The sequence below is a fragment of the Vipera ursinii genome (assembly GCF_947247035.1).
Source record: "Vipera ursinii genome assembly, chromosome: 4".
NCBI classification, from domain to species: domain Eukaryota; kingdom Metazoa; phylum Chordata; class Lepidosauria; order Squamata; family Viperidae; genus Vipera; species Vipera ursinii.
Window position 1 is genome coordinate 61,780,410 of NC_139514.1, and position 17,948 is coordinate 61,798,357.

Below are 17,948 nucleotides of genomic sequence, written 5' to 3' on the forward strand. Positions count from 1 at the left end.
ATATATTGTCATCTATAATTTGGAACAAAGGTCAGCAGATGTATTCAAGAAAATAGCTGTCATAAGGAGTTTTGCCATTCCTCAAATAAATATGTACAAGGAGACATTCTAGGTCTAGGAAATAAAAATGCTTTTGAAGGAGGTAGTTCATGTCAGCTAGAACTACTAGGTCGGCTTCTTCTACATGTGATTTAATACAAATATATTTTAAAGGAAAACTGGACACAGGGCTGGGGAATATCAAATGAAGTGAATACAGATGTTAGCAATGGTACTTTCCTTTGGCATAAAGCAGAATATACACTTACATAAGCCCTATTTTATTAGCAGAACACCAGAAAAGTACTATTTAACATTCAATCAGATAATATTTACCCTCTTGCACTGGGTTCCCAGTATGGTGCATATAATCCTGAAAATGCAGGAACAAAGTAGCATCCGTAAGACGTGCCCACTTCAGCAGCAAGTTTCTCTAGGATCAATACAAAACAGAAAACTTATCTCTGCAGAGAAATAGTCATTTGAAAGCTAGGAATTGCAAAACAAAATATAAGTAATGTCTAGAACAGGGGTGTCAAACTCAATTTCATTGAGGGCCGCATCAGCATTGCAGTTGCCCTCAGGGGGCCGGGTGGGTGTGGCCTACTGGGTGGGCATGGCCTACTGGGTGGGCGTGGCCAGCTCTACATCGTTGGCATCAAGGGTGCCTATGGGGGCCCGGGCAGGAGGGGGACAGATCTGAGGGTCTCTGGCAGAAGGAGGGTCTCTGGGCCAGGGCCAAGGCAGAGGGGGCCATTCCCTCACTGTTTCCAGGATGGCTTCGCGGGCCACATGAAACCACTTCGCGGGCCGGATCCGGCCCCCGGGCCTTGTGTTTGACATGTCTGGTCTAGAATAAATAAGACTGTTGACTGTATTAATGTATATACAACAAATATACAGCCTGGAAGCAGAAGTACAAATTTTATATATGGTATAATCTTCAACAAGTTGGTACTATCTAGATGTGCTGAACTACAATATACCTCCCACAGATCATTTATATCCATAAATAAAACCTTATGGTATGATCTGAATAAAAATAAATCCTACTCAATGATCTTTTTCCCCCAGGAAAATGGTGTCGAATTGTAGTTTTAATTAATTATAATAATTGAAACTATATATGATTATTGTTCCTACTCCTACTAGCAATATTACTATATACATATTTTACTATTATATTTTCAGAAGAAATACAGGGTCCCCAAGCCTAAAAATTAGGTACCTAGGGTTAAAAATGGCATAGATCTCAAGAACACAATAAAATTCTTATCTAAGTTAACATGTCTGAACGAAACACAGAACCCTTCTGAGCAGTGATGGGATTCAAATATAGGAAACAATCAATTCTCTGTGTGGATGCTGCTTCTGGAAGTCCATTCTGGGTAACAAAAAAGTAGCTACCGCTTCTGGCAAAGTGGTGCAAACAGGCTGAATCCCACTACTGCTTCTGAGCCCCTGTATTCTTACAGATTTACAATAAATTAGAAAGTTATACTCACCTACTTCTTCTGTAGATTTTGCAATACCAAGATTGTCCCTCAACCAACGAACAACAGCTCCTGCAATAGCAACAGAGCCCTAAAACAAAAAGGCAGACTAAAAATGTTTCATTCATTACTTCATGATTATTCTTGCAATATAGCATCCAAATATGTATTAAAATGGATGCATGCCTATTTATTTTATCAAATTTATATGCTGCCCATGTCCTAGTCACAGATTTTTTTGCAGCTCTTACAAATATTTTAAAAGCAATCTTAAAGATCTTAAATAGCTGTAGAATGCTGCGACAGCATTCTACAGAATTCTGGGATCATTCACAATTAAAATTTCATGGAAACAATGGAAACTCAGTCTAATTCATACCCATGATTGACTTGCACACGTGAAATGATCCTGAAATTACATGAAATATTGGTCTGCCTTCAAATACTGTATCTTCTCACTGAGTCCATATTACTGGTAATCAATTAGATTTATGAACATATGAACTATTCAAAGTGAACATTTTTTCATACAGGTGCAAAAAATGGTGCTGACATCAAAGATACTCTAGCTCAGGGGTCGGCAACCTTTCAGGGTTGGCAGCCCAGTGGGAAAGGGAGGGATAGGCGCCTTTATGCATGCATGAGTACACACACAAATGTGGCTTTGTGTGCGTGCAAGCAAACGGGTCTGTGAGCATGCACGCTCCACAAGTGGGCTGCTAACACTGGCACATGGCTCTCCTAGCGCTGGTGAGAGGCTCGCAGCTCGGCTAGCATCGACGCAAGGTAGGGAGAGCGCGCGCACATGTGTGTGTGCATTGGACAGCCACACGCGGCCTGGAGGACAAGAGGCCCTAGCCCCGTAGTGGGCCACAGCCTATAGGTTGGGGACCTCTGCTGTAGCTACATGAGTTACAGCATTTATCTATAAATAAGTGGTTGGTTGGCACCCACTGAAACTGAAATATCAAAACACCTGTAATGAACAATTTGGCTTACTTCTAATGCATAACATACAGCCTTGTCCCTGCCCAATTTGTAAGCCACAGTGGTTAGGAGGCCATGCTCAGAAAGTGCAGGCTGAGAAAAACAAAGAAAAAGAAAATATTAGTTATTCCTTATTCCCGCTTTATAGGAAAAGTCACTCTATAATAGTCATGTACAATTTTAAAACATAAGTGGAAAGTTTAAAGTATTAATTACTTACCAATAAATATTTGATGGGGGAATTATGGTAGCTAAATACATTTCTGACATCTTAATAAACAATAATCTTTCTGGCTATATTAATTACTTATCTAGAAATCTAATTGGCTATTTCATCTGTTAAAGATAGCTATTGCCAAAATACTAAACTAATTATTTTTCAGTTGTCTTAAAAAACTGGTTAATGTATTAGCTTTCTAATATGGGTATCACTTTAAGGGTTTCATACTAATCAATTTCTCAAAAATATTATGAAGCTAAAGCCTGAACCAAGAGTCTATTACAACACGATTTCAACTTGCCTTTTGTGAGAGGAATGGCTGTATGAATTTGATTAATAAGTAAAATAAATTATTTAAATATTATATAGAAGACATTAAAGAGAAAGGAAACATACCTGAACTATGTTTTTTTTAAAAAATATACAATTAAGTGTAATGTGCATTAAGGTCTTTTTATTTGAAAAACAGCAAGTTGTTTCACTCATAGCACTAACCTTATGGCCCGTATTGCAGAGTAAGAAGCAGCCTGTTCCATACCTACAGTGGAAAAAAAACAAGTTACTGAAATACATCTAAAAAGCAGAATGTAATTCTTCAGCTAAACTGCTGAAGAAGAACCTGCAGCAGATAAATATCAAAAAACTTGGAATAAAAAATCACTCTAAAACTATTCATAAATAGCAACAATCTAAATGTCCACGTTTCCTATTCTTATGCTCCGTATAGTATCCAAATTAAATAGCATGGTTACATGGTCAATCCAGGAAATTCCAGAGAAACCAAAGCCTTTTGTTTGTTAAAAGACAGATGTCCAATTTATACATGGCCAATAAATGGATCAGCACTTTTATTTCTATGGATATTTTATTAAAAATCCAAAATTTTGTTCCCCTGCAATTAACCCAACAAACAGAAAAAAAATACCTCTATCTGCACATCTCTAAGAAGTATTGGATTGTTTAAGTCACATTGTATTGATTTTGTATTATATTGATTTTTCTTTCTGTAATAAGTCTATAATGTAATAGTTCCTATTAATCTTACGTATTCTTTGCTTGGCCATCCTTGAAGCACATTTGTCCTACTAATGCAGCAGACTGATCACCTAAACACTGGAAAAACAAATAATTCCATAGTATTTAACCATAAAATGTTTATGCATTTTTTTACTTAACTAATCAAATTAGATTCTTTTTAGAGGAATAGGTTGGTACACTTTACTGTTAAGAAAAAAAAATCCAACAGAATTAAACAAGGAATTCAAGAAGATTTATTCTGGCAAATGATAAATACCAATGGTTCTTGACTGTTTCAATTAAAATAATGAGGTATGCTTTAATTAAAAATATTACTTTGACATCTAATTTTTATTTTTGGTTCTAGAAATTATTAGGAGATACAATCGGAATACAGCATATTCAATACAAATTTAATAATTTCTGCTGATTTTCTTTGCATATGCAGTCAAGAAACATTTAGATTATATTTCGTCACCTTGCAAACATAATTGCTTAGTGGACAATCAGTTTATATGACAGGATTTTGCAACATATTCTTACGGAATATACTTCCTTCACTTCCTTCAATTAGCATTATAAATTTGTGATTTTTTTCTTATTAACATCAATTAGTTTTATATTTATTTTATTTTTTATTTATTTATTTATTTACGTGTGTGTGTGTGTGTGTGTGTGTGTGTGTGTATAAATATATATAAATATATATGGTTAAAAGATAAGGGTTTCCCCGCACATGCGTGCTAGTCGTTTCCAACTCTAGGGGCCGGTGCTCATCTCTGTTTCAAAGCTGAAAAGCCAGCGCTTGTCCGAGGACGTCTCCGTGGTCATGTGGCCGGCATGACTAGACGCCAAAGGCGCACGGAACGCTGTTACCTTCCCACCGTAGTGGTCCCTATTTTTCTACTTGCATTTTTATGTGCTTTCGAACTGCTAGGTTGGCAGAAGGTGGGATGAGTAACAGGCGCTCACTCTGTCACGCGGCACTCGGGATTCGACCTGCCAAACTGCTGACCTTCTGATCGACAAGCTCAGCGTCCTAACCCACTGAGCCACTGTATATTGTTCTGAACCAGCCCTTCTGGCCTTGTAGTAAGGCAAACCCCTTTTTAGAAAGAAGAGACTGGAGAGCGTCCAAGGCTAAAAGGCATCTGCCAAGATTTAATTACGCAGTTAACAAAAACACTAGAGCTTGTCTTCTCAAGCGGAAAAGTTGCTTTCAGCAACCAGCCCCTCCCCAAACACTCCTTTTATAGAGAGCTCAGGGCGTGGTCTCCCTGTGCCTCCTCCCTGTGTGTGTGTGTATATATATATACATATATACATATATATATTGCTAAAAAAATAAAGGGAACACTTAACACAATGTACTGTATTTAATAGTAGGATGTCTTATTTTTCTGTTCCCTTTATTTTTTTGAGCAGTGTATATATGTGTGTATATGTGTGTGTGTGTGTATATCTATCTATCTATCTATCTATCTATCTATCTATCTATCTATCTATCTATCTATCTATCTATCTATCTATCTAGTTTACTATGAATTCATCTGTTCCAGATCTATACCTGGAAACATAACAAAAATAATTACTATACTTTTTTGTCATACTCTAAGCATGCACGTATTACTTTTTTAAATTAAATTTACTTTTAATAAAACAAGATTATAGCAAATAGATACGGTATGAGGATTCTAATACTTGGCGAAAATTATATTAAAATATCAGCATAGCTTTATTTAGGAAACTCACCCCAGAAATTGGCACACCAGTCAAAGCTCCAGAACTCTGCCAAAAAGCCATTTTAAAAATAATTATGCAGCTGTTTTCAATTAGTTTACAAATAAGGAAAATAATGTATAATTAGAACATGATTGCTTATAGCTCATAAGCAAATTAAAATAATGTGAAATTGTTAGCAAAAATGCAAATGAAAAAATAGAGGGAACAGAGAAAACTGCCATCTGGCAAACTAACAAAATAAAAGGCAAATTAGGTTCTCCACTGCATTGGACATGTCCTAAGTACCCCACATTTGTGGAACAACAATGGGTTGTTCAAATGCTGCTGAAATATAGTTTCCTGTAGCTTCACTAAGCATGGTAAATAACCATGAATGGTGGGAGAAAACTCTGAATCCTGTACTTAGTCCAGTGGTGGGATTCAGCTGGTTCGCAAAAGTTCAGCAGAACCGATATCTAATGTGTCTTCAATTCAGCAAACCGGTTATTAAAATGGCACTTGAAAAAAGCAGAGTCAGTGTGCGCACCTGCCTCGCGCTTGCCCCATGTCCACCGTGCTCTCCACGGTGGACTGCAGCTTATCTGAAGCGGTCGGCCAGGCACAGAAGCACCACAGAAACAGCAGAGTCATGCCGATCACGCCGGTTCCACCACTCACAGGAGCCCACGAGCAAGTTGCACCAATTATGCAGAGTCTTGCAGCCTCCTGCAGCATGCGGCAGCACCGATGCAGTTGGTGTAATGAGCCTTGAGGCATCCTATAGCAAGCGGCGGCACTGGCGTGATCAGCACCCAACAGGAGGCGCCTCCACCCATGCCACAGTGCTACGGCAACCTGAATCCAGGATCTATGGAAACCTAGGAGGAACCTGGCAGCAGCTTTGCCTGCGCATTCCTTGACCAAGGGGGCTTGGAGCCGGGGCACCTCGAGGCCTCTGCCAGTCAGCAAGAGCCCAGCTGCAAGCATTGCAGTAGCAGCCTAGGCAAGATTGGTGCCACCGAAGCCAGCCTGGTGCCTAGCAAGAATCTGCACCGCCCATCTCCACCCGTGCCTCTTCCTTGCCTGAGTCAGCCATGCTCTCCACAGCAAATTGCAGCTGATCTGAGGCATGGAGAGCATGGCTGACGGCTGAATGCACATCAAGCGCGCACACAGACTCTTGTTTTCAGCAGCCCTTCTTGCCACTGGGGCTGCTGCTTGCCTTCCTCCGCCAACTTCTAGTGCATAGGGAATCTGCACTGCCCGCCTCCCCCATGTGCCTTTGCTAAATGGATCACCCGGCTAGAAATGAGTTTTAGCAGGCCAAGTGTGCAGGAAGAGGCACAGGTGGAGGTGGGTAGTGCAGATTCCTACTAGACGCCAGGCCAGCTTCAGTGGTGCCCATCTTGCCTAGGCTGCTGCTGTGGTGCTTGCGGCTCAGCTTCTTGCTGAGTGGCAGAGGCCCTAAGGCGCCCCAGCTCCTGCAAGCTGCTGCTGATTGCGCCAGTGCCGCTGCTTGCTACAGGAGGTTGCAAGGCTTGGCATGCGATTGGCGCGATGAGCCTCACATTCTCCTGCTGTGAGTGGTTGAACTGGCGTGATCAGTGCGATGATCCTCACGGCATGATGGGTGAACACGTAGCAGGCGTGCACACGCACTGCTGTTTTTGGCAGACCTTTTTGCTGCTGCCGCTCACCTTCCTCCTTCACCAACTTCTCATGCACAGGGAATCTGCACTGTCCGCCTCCCAGCCTTGCCTTCACTAAATTCATCTGGCTAGAAATGAGGTTTAGCAGGCCGAGCACGCAGCCAGAGGCACAGGGGGAGGTGGGCGGTGCACATTCCCCGTGCATGAGACCGGGGTTTTTTTCCCCCACTGCCATACTGTTTATTTTCTCTAAAGTTTTCTTGATGCAGAATGGGAAGGATCCACATTCTGCATCAAGTACGGTAATCTTTTAAGAAGCTTAAAACAGTACGGCAGCAAAAATCTGGCAGTGGGGAAAAAACCCCAGTTTTTTGAGACGCCAGACTGACGTGCATTCACATGCCTCCAATACCCTTGCTTGCTGCAAAGCAAGATTGGAGTAATCGGATTGCTCCTTCCAGCCCATTTTGGAGCTGGTTCAAAAGTGAAGGGAATCGTTCCCACCCCACCCAATCGGCTTCGTTTCCAAAGACCCTCTGCACAGGCTCCAGGCAAACCGAGATCTGGGACTGAAAAGCAGCAATGGGAGTGAAGGATTGTTCAAAGGAGGAGGAAGTGGGAGAAGTCACTACCAAACAGGTGAGGCGGGACAGGTGTCAGGGCGTGGTAGGCCTGGCTGTGGGGCCCTTTGGCACAGTAAGCGGGGAGCATGGGGCAGCCCCCCCCGCTCCCCCTGCAGAGAACTGGTTGTTAGATTATTTGAATCTCACCACTGACTTAGTCCTTGCTCAATGACTGGTCACTTAATGTCTATTCAAATTCACAGCTTGGGAAAGAGTGCTTTTGTACACCCATGGCCACATGAGCACAATGTGGGTGCTTGGCAAATTGTCAGAACTTGCAACCAGTTCCCAAGTATTCCACGATCATGTGATCACCATTTGTAATCTTGTCTGCCAGCTTTCCTAGAAAGTCAATGGGGAAACCAGCAGGGAATGTTGAAATGAAGGTATGTTCAGGATTTCAGCTCTGTTCCTGCAGCCTGCTGAAAGATTTCCCCTGTGTGCAGAAATGGAGTTGAAATACTGAACATCGCTAGTAAAAACAAAAGACAAAATTTGCATTCTGAAGGTCAAACGTGCAGCTATTCTCAATCTTACACTCCTCCTAGAAATGAAAACAGCTTCAAATCACATCATAATGAAAGATTGTTGCCATTAAATCTTGGTGGCATGTTCTCAAGAAATTGTAAATCCACAAATCGCATCTAGGAAGCAGCCTGGAGCCTACCCAACTCAGAAGCAGACATCATTTGAAAAAAAAGTAAACACCATGCTTCACAAGTAGGAATCAGTGCCTGTTGTTATGTTGAAGTAGAAGAATAAGAGATCTTATATTCAACGGTTATGCTCTAAAACTATTTGAAGCTTTATCCAAGAGCTAGGAGAGTAATACAGGCAAAAAAGTATGGACATTTAGGAAGTAGCCACAACACTGGAGACAAAAAAATACTTTTCTTTTGAAATATTATATGTGCACATGCACTCTCAGCAGTGATCAGCTTAGTGAGCCATGCATAAAATGTAGCCAGTGCATTTCCATTCAGGGATATCTTTATTTTTTTAAGCTACCACTGATATTATTATTATTATTTTTAAAAACCCTCTTTCTGCTCTAAGTACATTTTTAGCCAGAAACTATATAATTGTTACTCTGTTTTCTAATCTTTTAAACTGATGCAAAGTGATCAATTGAACTTCAATTGTAATTAAACTTTGAGAAGGAGATTTCATTACAACAAAGAGGGACTTCTCTGAAGAAATGCACTGTATCTAAGCCAGATGAATGAAGATGTAACTGGGTGTGTCCTAACAAAATCCTACTCACCAGGGTAGGAGAGATTTTCTATTTCCGGAAAAATAGGTAATGAGAAAGAGGAAGAGACATAAATACAAGTCCATAATTTCAAAACCTGTTGGTTTAATGACCATTAACTGTACAATGATGCTGAATAAATGATAGTTGAAGCATCCCTGTGGTCACATGATCAAAATTTGAGTGCTTGGCAGCCCATCCGCGTTTATGACAGCAATGGTCCCTTCAACTGCTTATCTTCACAACAATCTCTGTGTTTGGCTACCTTGCACTCTTGCCACTGCTGCCTACCCCTACTCTACCCAGCTGAACTTCGCTGTTTCTTCCTCTGACTCTTGATGAGATGCTTGAGGCAACTGCTGCAATGGTGGCAGCAGGGGTAGGTGGCAGCAGTGGGCAGCAAGGCAGCCAAAAGGATGGAGATGTGGGGATGTGATAGACAGATGGGGGAGTTGAATGGGAGCCTTATTTCCTTATTTGTTGAAGGACAGAGCTGACAGTTTCTGCAGAGCAGAAGAGTGAGGTTCCAAAGGTGTTTTCCCAAAAGGCAATTGGACTTTGTTTTTCCTTGAAAGTGTTTTGTTTCCCATCCGTCAAGGAAAACCAAAGTCCAGCTGCCTTTTAAAAAAGCACCTTTGGGATAACTATGACCTAGATCAGGGGTGTCCAACCCCAGGTCCATGGACTAGTACCAGGCTGCGGCATGCCAGCAACCAGTCTGCACAAACAAGCAGAGCCCCATCCACGAGATGCAGGCAGCACACAAAACCATGCATTCCGGTCCACGAAAAAAACCTCTCTCCAACGAACAGATCCCTGGTGCCCAAAAGGTTGGGGACCTCTGACATAGATGACCGAGAATCTCCATAGACAGAAGAGTGAGGCCTTCATCTAATGACCACCACTGGGACTACTAAAACTGCTGTCACTAAGCGGCAGTCACATGATATTTCGCTTAACAACTGCTTTGTTTAGTGATGGAAATTCCAATCTCACTCAGGATTGTAAAGCAAGGACTCAACTATTTTTTAAAAAAATATTTAAGTAACACATCATCAGCTATGTTTTAAGTTTAGGGATCATATTTGATTAGAATGGGGTATATATGTGTTCCATGTGTGTGTATATGAATAACTTTTTAAATATTAACTCAATTTGATTTTTTAAAGGCACTAAAGACAGAATGTGTGGCTGGGATAAGGTTTTAGGGAGAGACATTTTACTTGTTTTTAAAACTGTTGCAAATATATTTTATTGTTTACACTATAATTTTCATGTATCTCTACTATAAAATACTGAAAATCTGATTTTCATTTTTAGCAGATATGATCAAAAGAAGATCTAGGAGCTGTCAAAAGAGGAGGGACATATTAGAGACTGTGTTTTTCCAATTCCTACAACTCTATGAATAAGACATGCATTCAATAATTCCTTGTAGTTTTAAGTTTTGGAAGTTTTAGTATGAAAGTTTTAGCTACTTTGAACAAGGGATTAAAGGGATTTTAAAAGAATCATGTTGTTCCTTTAGAAGCTGAAAACAATATCAAGCTATAACTACTTTTGCTCAGCATTTCAGTTTTGCAATTTTTTTTGCCATCTTCCCTCAAACACCTTGCAATGAAATATATAAGGTATGAATGGCTTAAAAATTAGTTAAGTCACTGAATATGTTACCAAAACTGTTTTACACGTAGCAACTGGAATGCTTTAAAAGTAACTGTCAAAGAAATAGGCAAATGTCCAATATCTCATATTAATAGAGCCAAAAAGCTGTACTCACTAGAAATACGTTAAAATTCATATTTAAGTAAAGCAAACATTGCTCAATCAAGTAAATATTATTAGTTTATTGTTATTTACTTTAGATGTAAGTTCAAAAATAAGAACCCATGACATGTAAGTTTCAAATAACTGTAATGATTCATAAAATAAGATCATGCCACTGGAAACATCTCAACCCAATTTTGTTATGAGCTTCCCAGATTAATTTGATAAAAGAAATTTTCAGTGTCATATACTTTTCTGGATTTAACTAGTGAGACATTATTAATTCAAATAAATAAAAATCATAGTAATATTCTTCCTGCTAGATAAAACTTGTTTCATAAAATATATTTCAACTTGCATAAGTAGAAACAATACATGCAATATCAATTAAGTAAAACTATTTTCTTAACATTTAAATACATACCAGTAATCCATAGATTTCTGAGGAACTTCGCACTTTGGGAAGCATTTCCATGGGAATTTCAAAAAAACTAGAAGTATTTTTTAAAAGTTAGTGTGAATTCTTTCTTGCTGGTAAAAATAAAAAGTTTTTTTACTTATTTTTTGTAAAGTTTCTGATAAATTTGGAAACATTTCAGATTAAATCAAATCATTTATTTGAAATTCTATATTTATTATAGTAAACAGCAACACTAAATTTACTGAAATATACACACGTACTTATAAAATGTAGAAAAAATAAGTGTAAATATAAGTCAAAGAATAAAAATATAAGGACACCGGATAGAGGTAAATAAAACAATATAATATAAATAAATAGAGGGAAATCAAGATTAATCAAATCAATCTTTATTTGGTCATAGACCAGCAAATAAAACCACAAGAATCATGATTACTTAAGATAAAAGGAAAAAATATAGTTATTCTAAAATATATAAAAAAGGCTAGGGTTAATACTATGATCCATTATGCAAACTATTGCACAGTACCTGGGTGTGGTCAAGGAAATAAAATCAGATTTATCTGATGATAACATTGTGAAATAAAACAGATTGGAATGGGCAGATATTTAGTAAAGAATGGAAATAATAATTCCTGGCAAGCACCTGCATAGAGAGGCAATTCAGAATTCCATTGATTCAATTATTCCTCCACCATATGGACACAGCCTCTGCTTGATGGGGATTTTTTGGTATCTTTTTTCAGTAATGGCTGTTGAGAGGATATTGAACGTGGCTAAGGAAAAGGTCCTTCTGAATTTTGGGATTGTTATGCCACTGAGATATCCAGATGGCTAGAGATATGCAAAATGACTAAAGAAGTATTTCTATGTAAAGCTGGGAAGTCTATTTGCAGCTCTAAATCAATGGCCTACTGTTTGAGATCAACTAGTGCACATTCATAGCCCATCAAGGTGTTGAGTAGCCATGAAAAGATGAAAAAGTTGCAATTTAGCATGTATTGCCTGGCTCCAGGAACACTGGAAGCTGTTGATAATAGTCAAAGGGGCCAGAATCAAGATCTTTAGCTAAAAGGCAAATAGAACAAAAAAAGGGGCAGACTTCTGGTTTTGCCCGGTAGCACACAGTTGTGGGATTGCAAAAACTCCACTTCCCACGGCTCCTTTCTCCCTGCCAGGGGCCCCTAAATGGGTCTAAGCCAACCCAAAGAGGCAGCGAATAAAGAGGGGCGCCCCAGCGATTTGGGAAAAACGGCAGTTGTCCCGTTTGATCGGGAAATTCCCTTTAACCTGACAGGAGAAATGTTGGCTCCACCTCGGTAACCAGCCCAAGCTACTTGCAGCTGAAGTCCACAAGTATTCACCAGAACATCCATGAACAGTGTGCTGAAACTGGTGAGAAATTTGATCTTCTCTCTCTTACTCCTGAACTATTGGAAAAGATAACCCAAGAAGCAAAAAAAAGTTTCACTTTCCAAAAGTGAAAAGGAGGAGGAGCTTTGCCCCACTTCCCACAGAAGGAAGTGGCAAATTAAATTATTAAAGGGGACAAAAACACACTGTTGCTGACATCTAGTGGTGGAAGAGAATACATAACTTTAGCTGTTTTGTTATAAGTATTGGCCCAGAATGAGATAACTTATTTCTTTGATCTTTAAAAAGAGCTAAAGAAAACATTCTGGGCCGGCCACAATAAGAAAACATTATGAAAAAAAACATAACTAACCTTCCTGGATGATAAACACCTATTGACTGTGATTTTAAAGCTGTTTTCAGAGAAAGAAAGAAAATTGAATTCTAGCTATCATGGAATCTCAAGAACGTGCAAAAAGAACTTGTCAAGAAAAACCAAATACTTTCCAGGAGGAAATGCTTGCTATATTACAACTAATCCAAACAACAATGGCTCTAAACCACAATGAAATTAAAAACAACTTTGATGACATAAATGGATCTTTACGTTAAACTAACAACATAAGATTGCATCTTGCACTATCTAAGCAACCATCCAACTTCCCACAAAACTAGCTGCATAAGAACACTATTCAAGGGGTCAAAACACACTGCAGCAGATAGCTAAATCCAAGGAGAAAGCATATCTCCACCACGTATGCAGGCAAAATGGTTATCCACCTAGATTTATCCAACGATGTTGCAAACATATGCACCACATTCGAACAGTGATTCACAGACTACCACAACTTGGGCAACCATCTCATATATTAATGGAGTTTCTGAGGCAACTGCTAGAATCCTGGCACCATATAACATCAACGTTGCGCACAGACCCAACCAAACCTTACGTTCCAGATTAATGTGCTTCAAAGAACCGTTATCCACAGACAACTTATCATCTGTTATCTACAAAATCAGCTGTAACAAATGCCGTTGCAACTATATTGGGGAAACATCCAAAAGACTAAAAACCAGGATACACAAACACATATTAGCAGTCAAAAGACAAGAATGCTCCCAAGTGTGGGCCTTTGATTTCAAAGGAGCAAAAGTCATCTCTCAAGACCCCACTAAAGGTGGCCATCTATTAAAAGAGGCTTGGTTGCCTGACAATCACTCAAATAATAGGCATATTGACTTATTACCACCGTATCAAACTCTGAGAAGACATTTACCACAACACAAAACAACCAAACGTTTCAATACAATCAACAAAGACACAAACATATTACCCCACCCACCTATCAAACACCATATCAACACAACAGATGAGTTTATTCCAACACAATCCACTCCAATTGAGCTAAATAGACAGAATTCTAACACATCCATGATGGATTGCATAACCAACATACCATCTGACACTCCTGCACATAAAAACAACACCACTCCTGACCACAACACCCAAGACACAAATCCTACATCACTAAACCACCACATGCAACAAAACAAACATACACAACACACCCAAACAACAACAGAGTATTAAGACCATGACCAAAACTAAAACCTGTCTCACCATATACAATGAAACAAGGAATGACAGTCCAGATTACACATCCCACGGAATCACTCACAACTGACAGACATGACACTTGCCTTCATTCAAACACATCAAGCGACTGTGCACAATAAGACAGACATGCACAGCAACCACACACCAAAAGAATTTTGAGATCCAGTAAACCAAGTCACAGAACAGAGCCGATCTTAGGGCAACCGGGTAAGGAGGCACGAGGGAGGGCGAATCACTTACATGTCCCATGAGGACATCTGCTTTCTTCCACAACAGAATCAAACCCACGGCGGTTGCATGCGAGGGAACGAGACAACCTCCTTGGCTCTACTTCGAACGAGGAACCTACCAACCAGTGCATGACTGCGCACGGCGCGACGAGGCTTACGCACCAAACAGCTGATAGGTGCAACTTTTAAATATCAACCAGAGACCGGCTTTTACAGCAAAGCCAGAACCACCGTGGTTATATGCAAGCGAGCGTGTCATGAACATGTCACACCCACATTCTACAACTTGACCGTTATAACTACCATATAAGAGTATGTACTGGCTCCCTTATCATTCAGCCCTTGTTCTGATGATGTCAACAGCTAGTTGACGAAAGCTCAGCAATAAAGAAGGCTTTTTTCTTATATCCCAGAGTTCATCGTTTTTATTTTTACTGATTTCAAATGTATATATATATATATATATATATATATATATATATATATATATATGTATATGTATATATATGTGTGTATATGTGTATGTATGTATATATGTATATGTATGTACAATGTATGTGTGTATGTGTATGTACATATGTTTGTGTGTGTGTGTGTGTATATATATGTATGTATGTATGTATGTATAATTATGTGGGTGAGACCACAAAATGTCTCAGAACGAGACTGCACGAACATGAATTGGCCATTAAACGCCACGAGCAGCAATCACAAGTGTGGGCTCACACCACAGAGCACAACCACATGTTCAACTTCACGGAGGCTAGGTTCATTGCTCATGATGCAACAAAGGGTGGCCGTCTGCTAAAAGAGGCATGGCTATCCAACCGGGATTCCATCAACCGGCACATTGAATTAGCACCAGCCTATCAGACATTACACCAGCAGACATCCTTAAATAAGAAAACTGCAACCAACATGGACAGGATGACAAGAAGAAACAACAACCAGCTGCAACGGCAGCACCGCACATGGAGATGTCAGAAGAACGGCGAGATGATGGCAAGCGGCAGAATGCTTTTTCCATACAGGCAAGGCAAGAGGAGGAGCAGCACATCAAAATTCAAACAGCTGTCAAGAAGCACGACGGAAGTAGCAATTGAGCAGTTGATTGCAGGAGGGCGTGAGCTGAATAAGCCGGTAACACGCTCATTAGCCAAACAACTGGCGTTAAAGAGACTATAAAAACATGATTCCCAATCCTGGCTAGAACTCAGACGATGTTAGCAGCTGCTGACAAAAGCTAAGTTTTTAAATAAATTTTGTCTCGGTGATGTGTGTTTTAGTTTTTAAATATGTATTTACCCGAGGCTCACATTTTAAAAACTATTTTAGATATATATGTATATGTGAAAATATATATATAATGATATGTGAAATGTAACTGTCTTATCAGATGCAATTTTTAAAAATTAAGTATTTGTTTGAATATGGTTAAAATATAAGACGGATTACTTAATTAGTAAATATTGAATGGAATAGTTAAAAATGAAAAAAATGGGGGATATAAATGATTTTTAGTTTGAGAGAGATATGTTTTTCTTTCTCTTTTTCTTCTTTCGTATTCTGAGTAGTAATTTTTTTTATGATATGAGAAATGTAATTGTTGGGAGGATTATTATGAGGGAAACGTACTTAAGTGTAAACCAACTTTGACAAAATCTTAACAGATAAAAATGATTTTAATTTTGTGGGTGAAAACTCTAAATGAGAATGTTGAAAACAGGACATATAACGCAACCAAGAGGACTAACTAGAAAAGAAGTTCTATATTGATGCTATTACTAATTGAATGTTAGAAAAGTGTTTATATTTAACCTCTTTGTTACTAAAATACTAAGAATTGTATTAACCTAATGTTTGCAAAAGAGAACAATATGGGAAGAAGAGAAAATCAAGGAAAGCTGTTATGTAGAGTACGATAGAAATTGACTGTTATTGTTGTGAAATGTGAACCCAGACAACATAAGCACCAGGTTGTTAATTTTTTTAAAAAATCAATAAAATATATATTTAAAAAGAAAGAAAGAAAGAAAGAAAGAAAGAAAGAAAGAAAGAAAGAAAGAAAGAAAGAAAGGGATAGAACTAGGCAAACTGAAAGTATATAGCAGATAGCAGAGTAGAAATTGTGCTCTCTACTCAGATATTTTTCAGGGTGACGCTGATAAACATAATGTGAGTGTCCTTCTAAAGGGAACAACAAAAGAGCAGATGACTCAGCGACTCTAGTGACCCATCTTTGCAAGGGTGTCCTTATGCTTCTCTCCACAGGAAAGTTGTAAGGAGAATAAGCTAAGGTAAAAGAAATTTCAATATTTTAATGTATTAATAATTGAAACCTTCTAAGCAATAATTTGTTATTGTTGGTGCATTCCATATAAAAGTTTTCTATATGTATTCTCGGAATAACAGCTGTTAAAATTAACTACTCTGCTGTAAAATTCTTTATTTCCAAGAAAACCAGATTAAGGTCTTAATGTGAAATGTTGAGCATAATTTTTATTTATCTGTCAAATTTCTATGACCACCCATCTACACAAGGTGACTCTGAGAAGCGTACAATAAAACCTGCTATTTCAAATATGCAGACATAAATTACTCACTTGCAGAGCTCGTCATCCCACTCTAATGAATGAATGTTGAACAACATTGTCCTACTGGCATTGGTTACATCAGTGCAATGAATACCTCCATTTTTTCCACCAGTCAAACTCTTAAATGAACGAATAAACAATTTTCAATTATTAAATTTATAGAAGAATAGAAAAATGTGCAAACTGTAAGTTTGCTTTTATTTACAAAAATTATCTATAAGAAAATAATTAATCAGCTGCAATTTTAACCTAGCATGTTGTGTGTGAGAGAGAGAGACGGGGGGGGGGGAACAGATGCCTTTTAGCAGGGGTGTCAAACTGCCAGTCCATGGGCCAGATGCATCATGCAGAAGCCGCACCCATCACAGCTCCGGCAAGGGGGAAAAAGTCGTGATATGTCACGACACGTCACATGATGTGGTGAGTTTGACACCCCTGCCTTAGAGGTTAAGAGTACTTTTACTGTAGCAGATATAGTAACAGAACCTAGCAAGTCTGAATGTACTTCCCATTTTATTTTTATCTGACACTAAGGAGGGGCTTGTCTTAGATGTTTTCTCATTTTTTTTCTTGACTCAAGTCCCTCTTTTCTGACTATGTAACGGTATGTGAAAATGACCTTGGGAGATGGGGGAGAAAGATGCTGGATAGGAAATGATCAGATAAGAGAGGACATAGCCTTCAGAATGCATAACGGGCAGAGAAAGAAACTCAGAAAGAAACCTTAGGCTGTAAAATAGGCAACAGGAGATTTGTATTATCAGACTGGCAAGATTCTGTTAATGTATCCTTATGATTAAGTACAATTAGCTCATCTGATTATGTTTCCTATCTGGTCTACCTGGAGTGCTGACAGAGTGGTGCTTTTGTAGCAGCTATTTCTTTTGTCCTTTAAGGCCATTACCTATGCCTGCTAGTATGTGTTTGTGTGTGTGTGTGTGTGTGTGTGTGTGTGTGTGATTG

At 38.9% G+C, this 17,948-nt stretch overlaps 1 protein-coding gene across 2 annotated transcripts in view; it reads right to left on the reverse strand.

Annotated features, from left to right (window-relative positions):
- Nucleotides 1-17,948, reverse strand: part of GK (glycerol kinase) — a 47,729-nt gene that overhangs the window by 13,170 nt on the left and 16,611 nt on the right. For both annotated transcript variants that reach the window (XM_083362230.1, XM_083362229.1), the window contains exons 7-14: nt 16,995-17,104; nt 11,194-11,260; nt 5,509-5,544; nt 3,785-3,852; nt 3,235-3,277; nt 2,532-2,612; nt 1,545-1,623; nt 376-472 (exon numbers count right to left, since the gene is read on the reverse strand). In XM_083362230.1, coding sequence (XP_083218356.1) covers nt 376-472; nt 1,545-1,623; nt 2,532-2,612; nt 3,235-3,277; nt 3,785-3,852; nt 5,509-5,544; nt 11,194-11,260; nt 16,995-17,104 — 581 coding nt within the window. The remainder of the gene's footprint in view (nt 1-375; nt 473-1,544; nt 1,624-2,531; nt 2,613-3,234; nt 3,278-3,784; nt 3,853-5,508; nt 5,545-11,193; nt 11,261-16,994; nt 17,105-17,948) is intronic.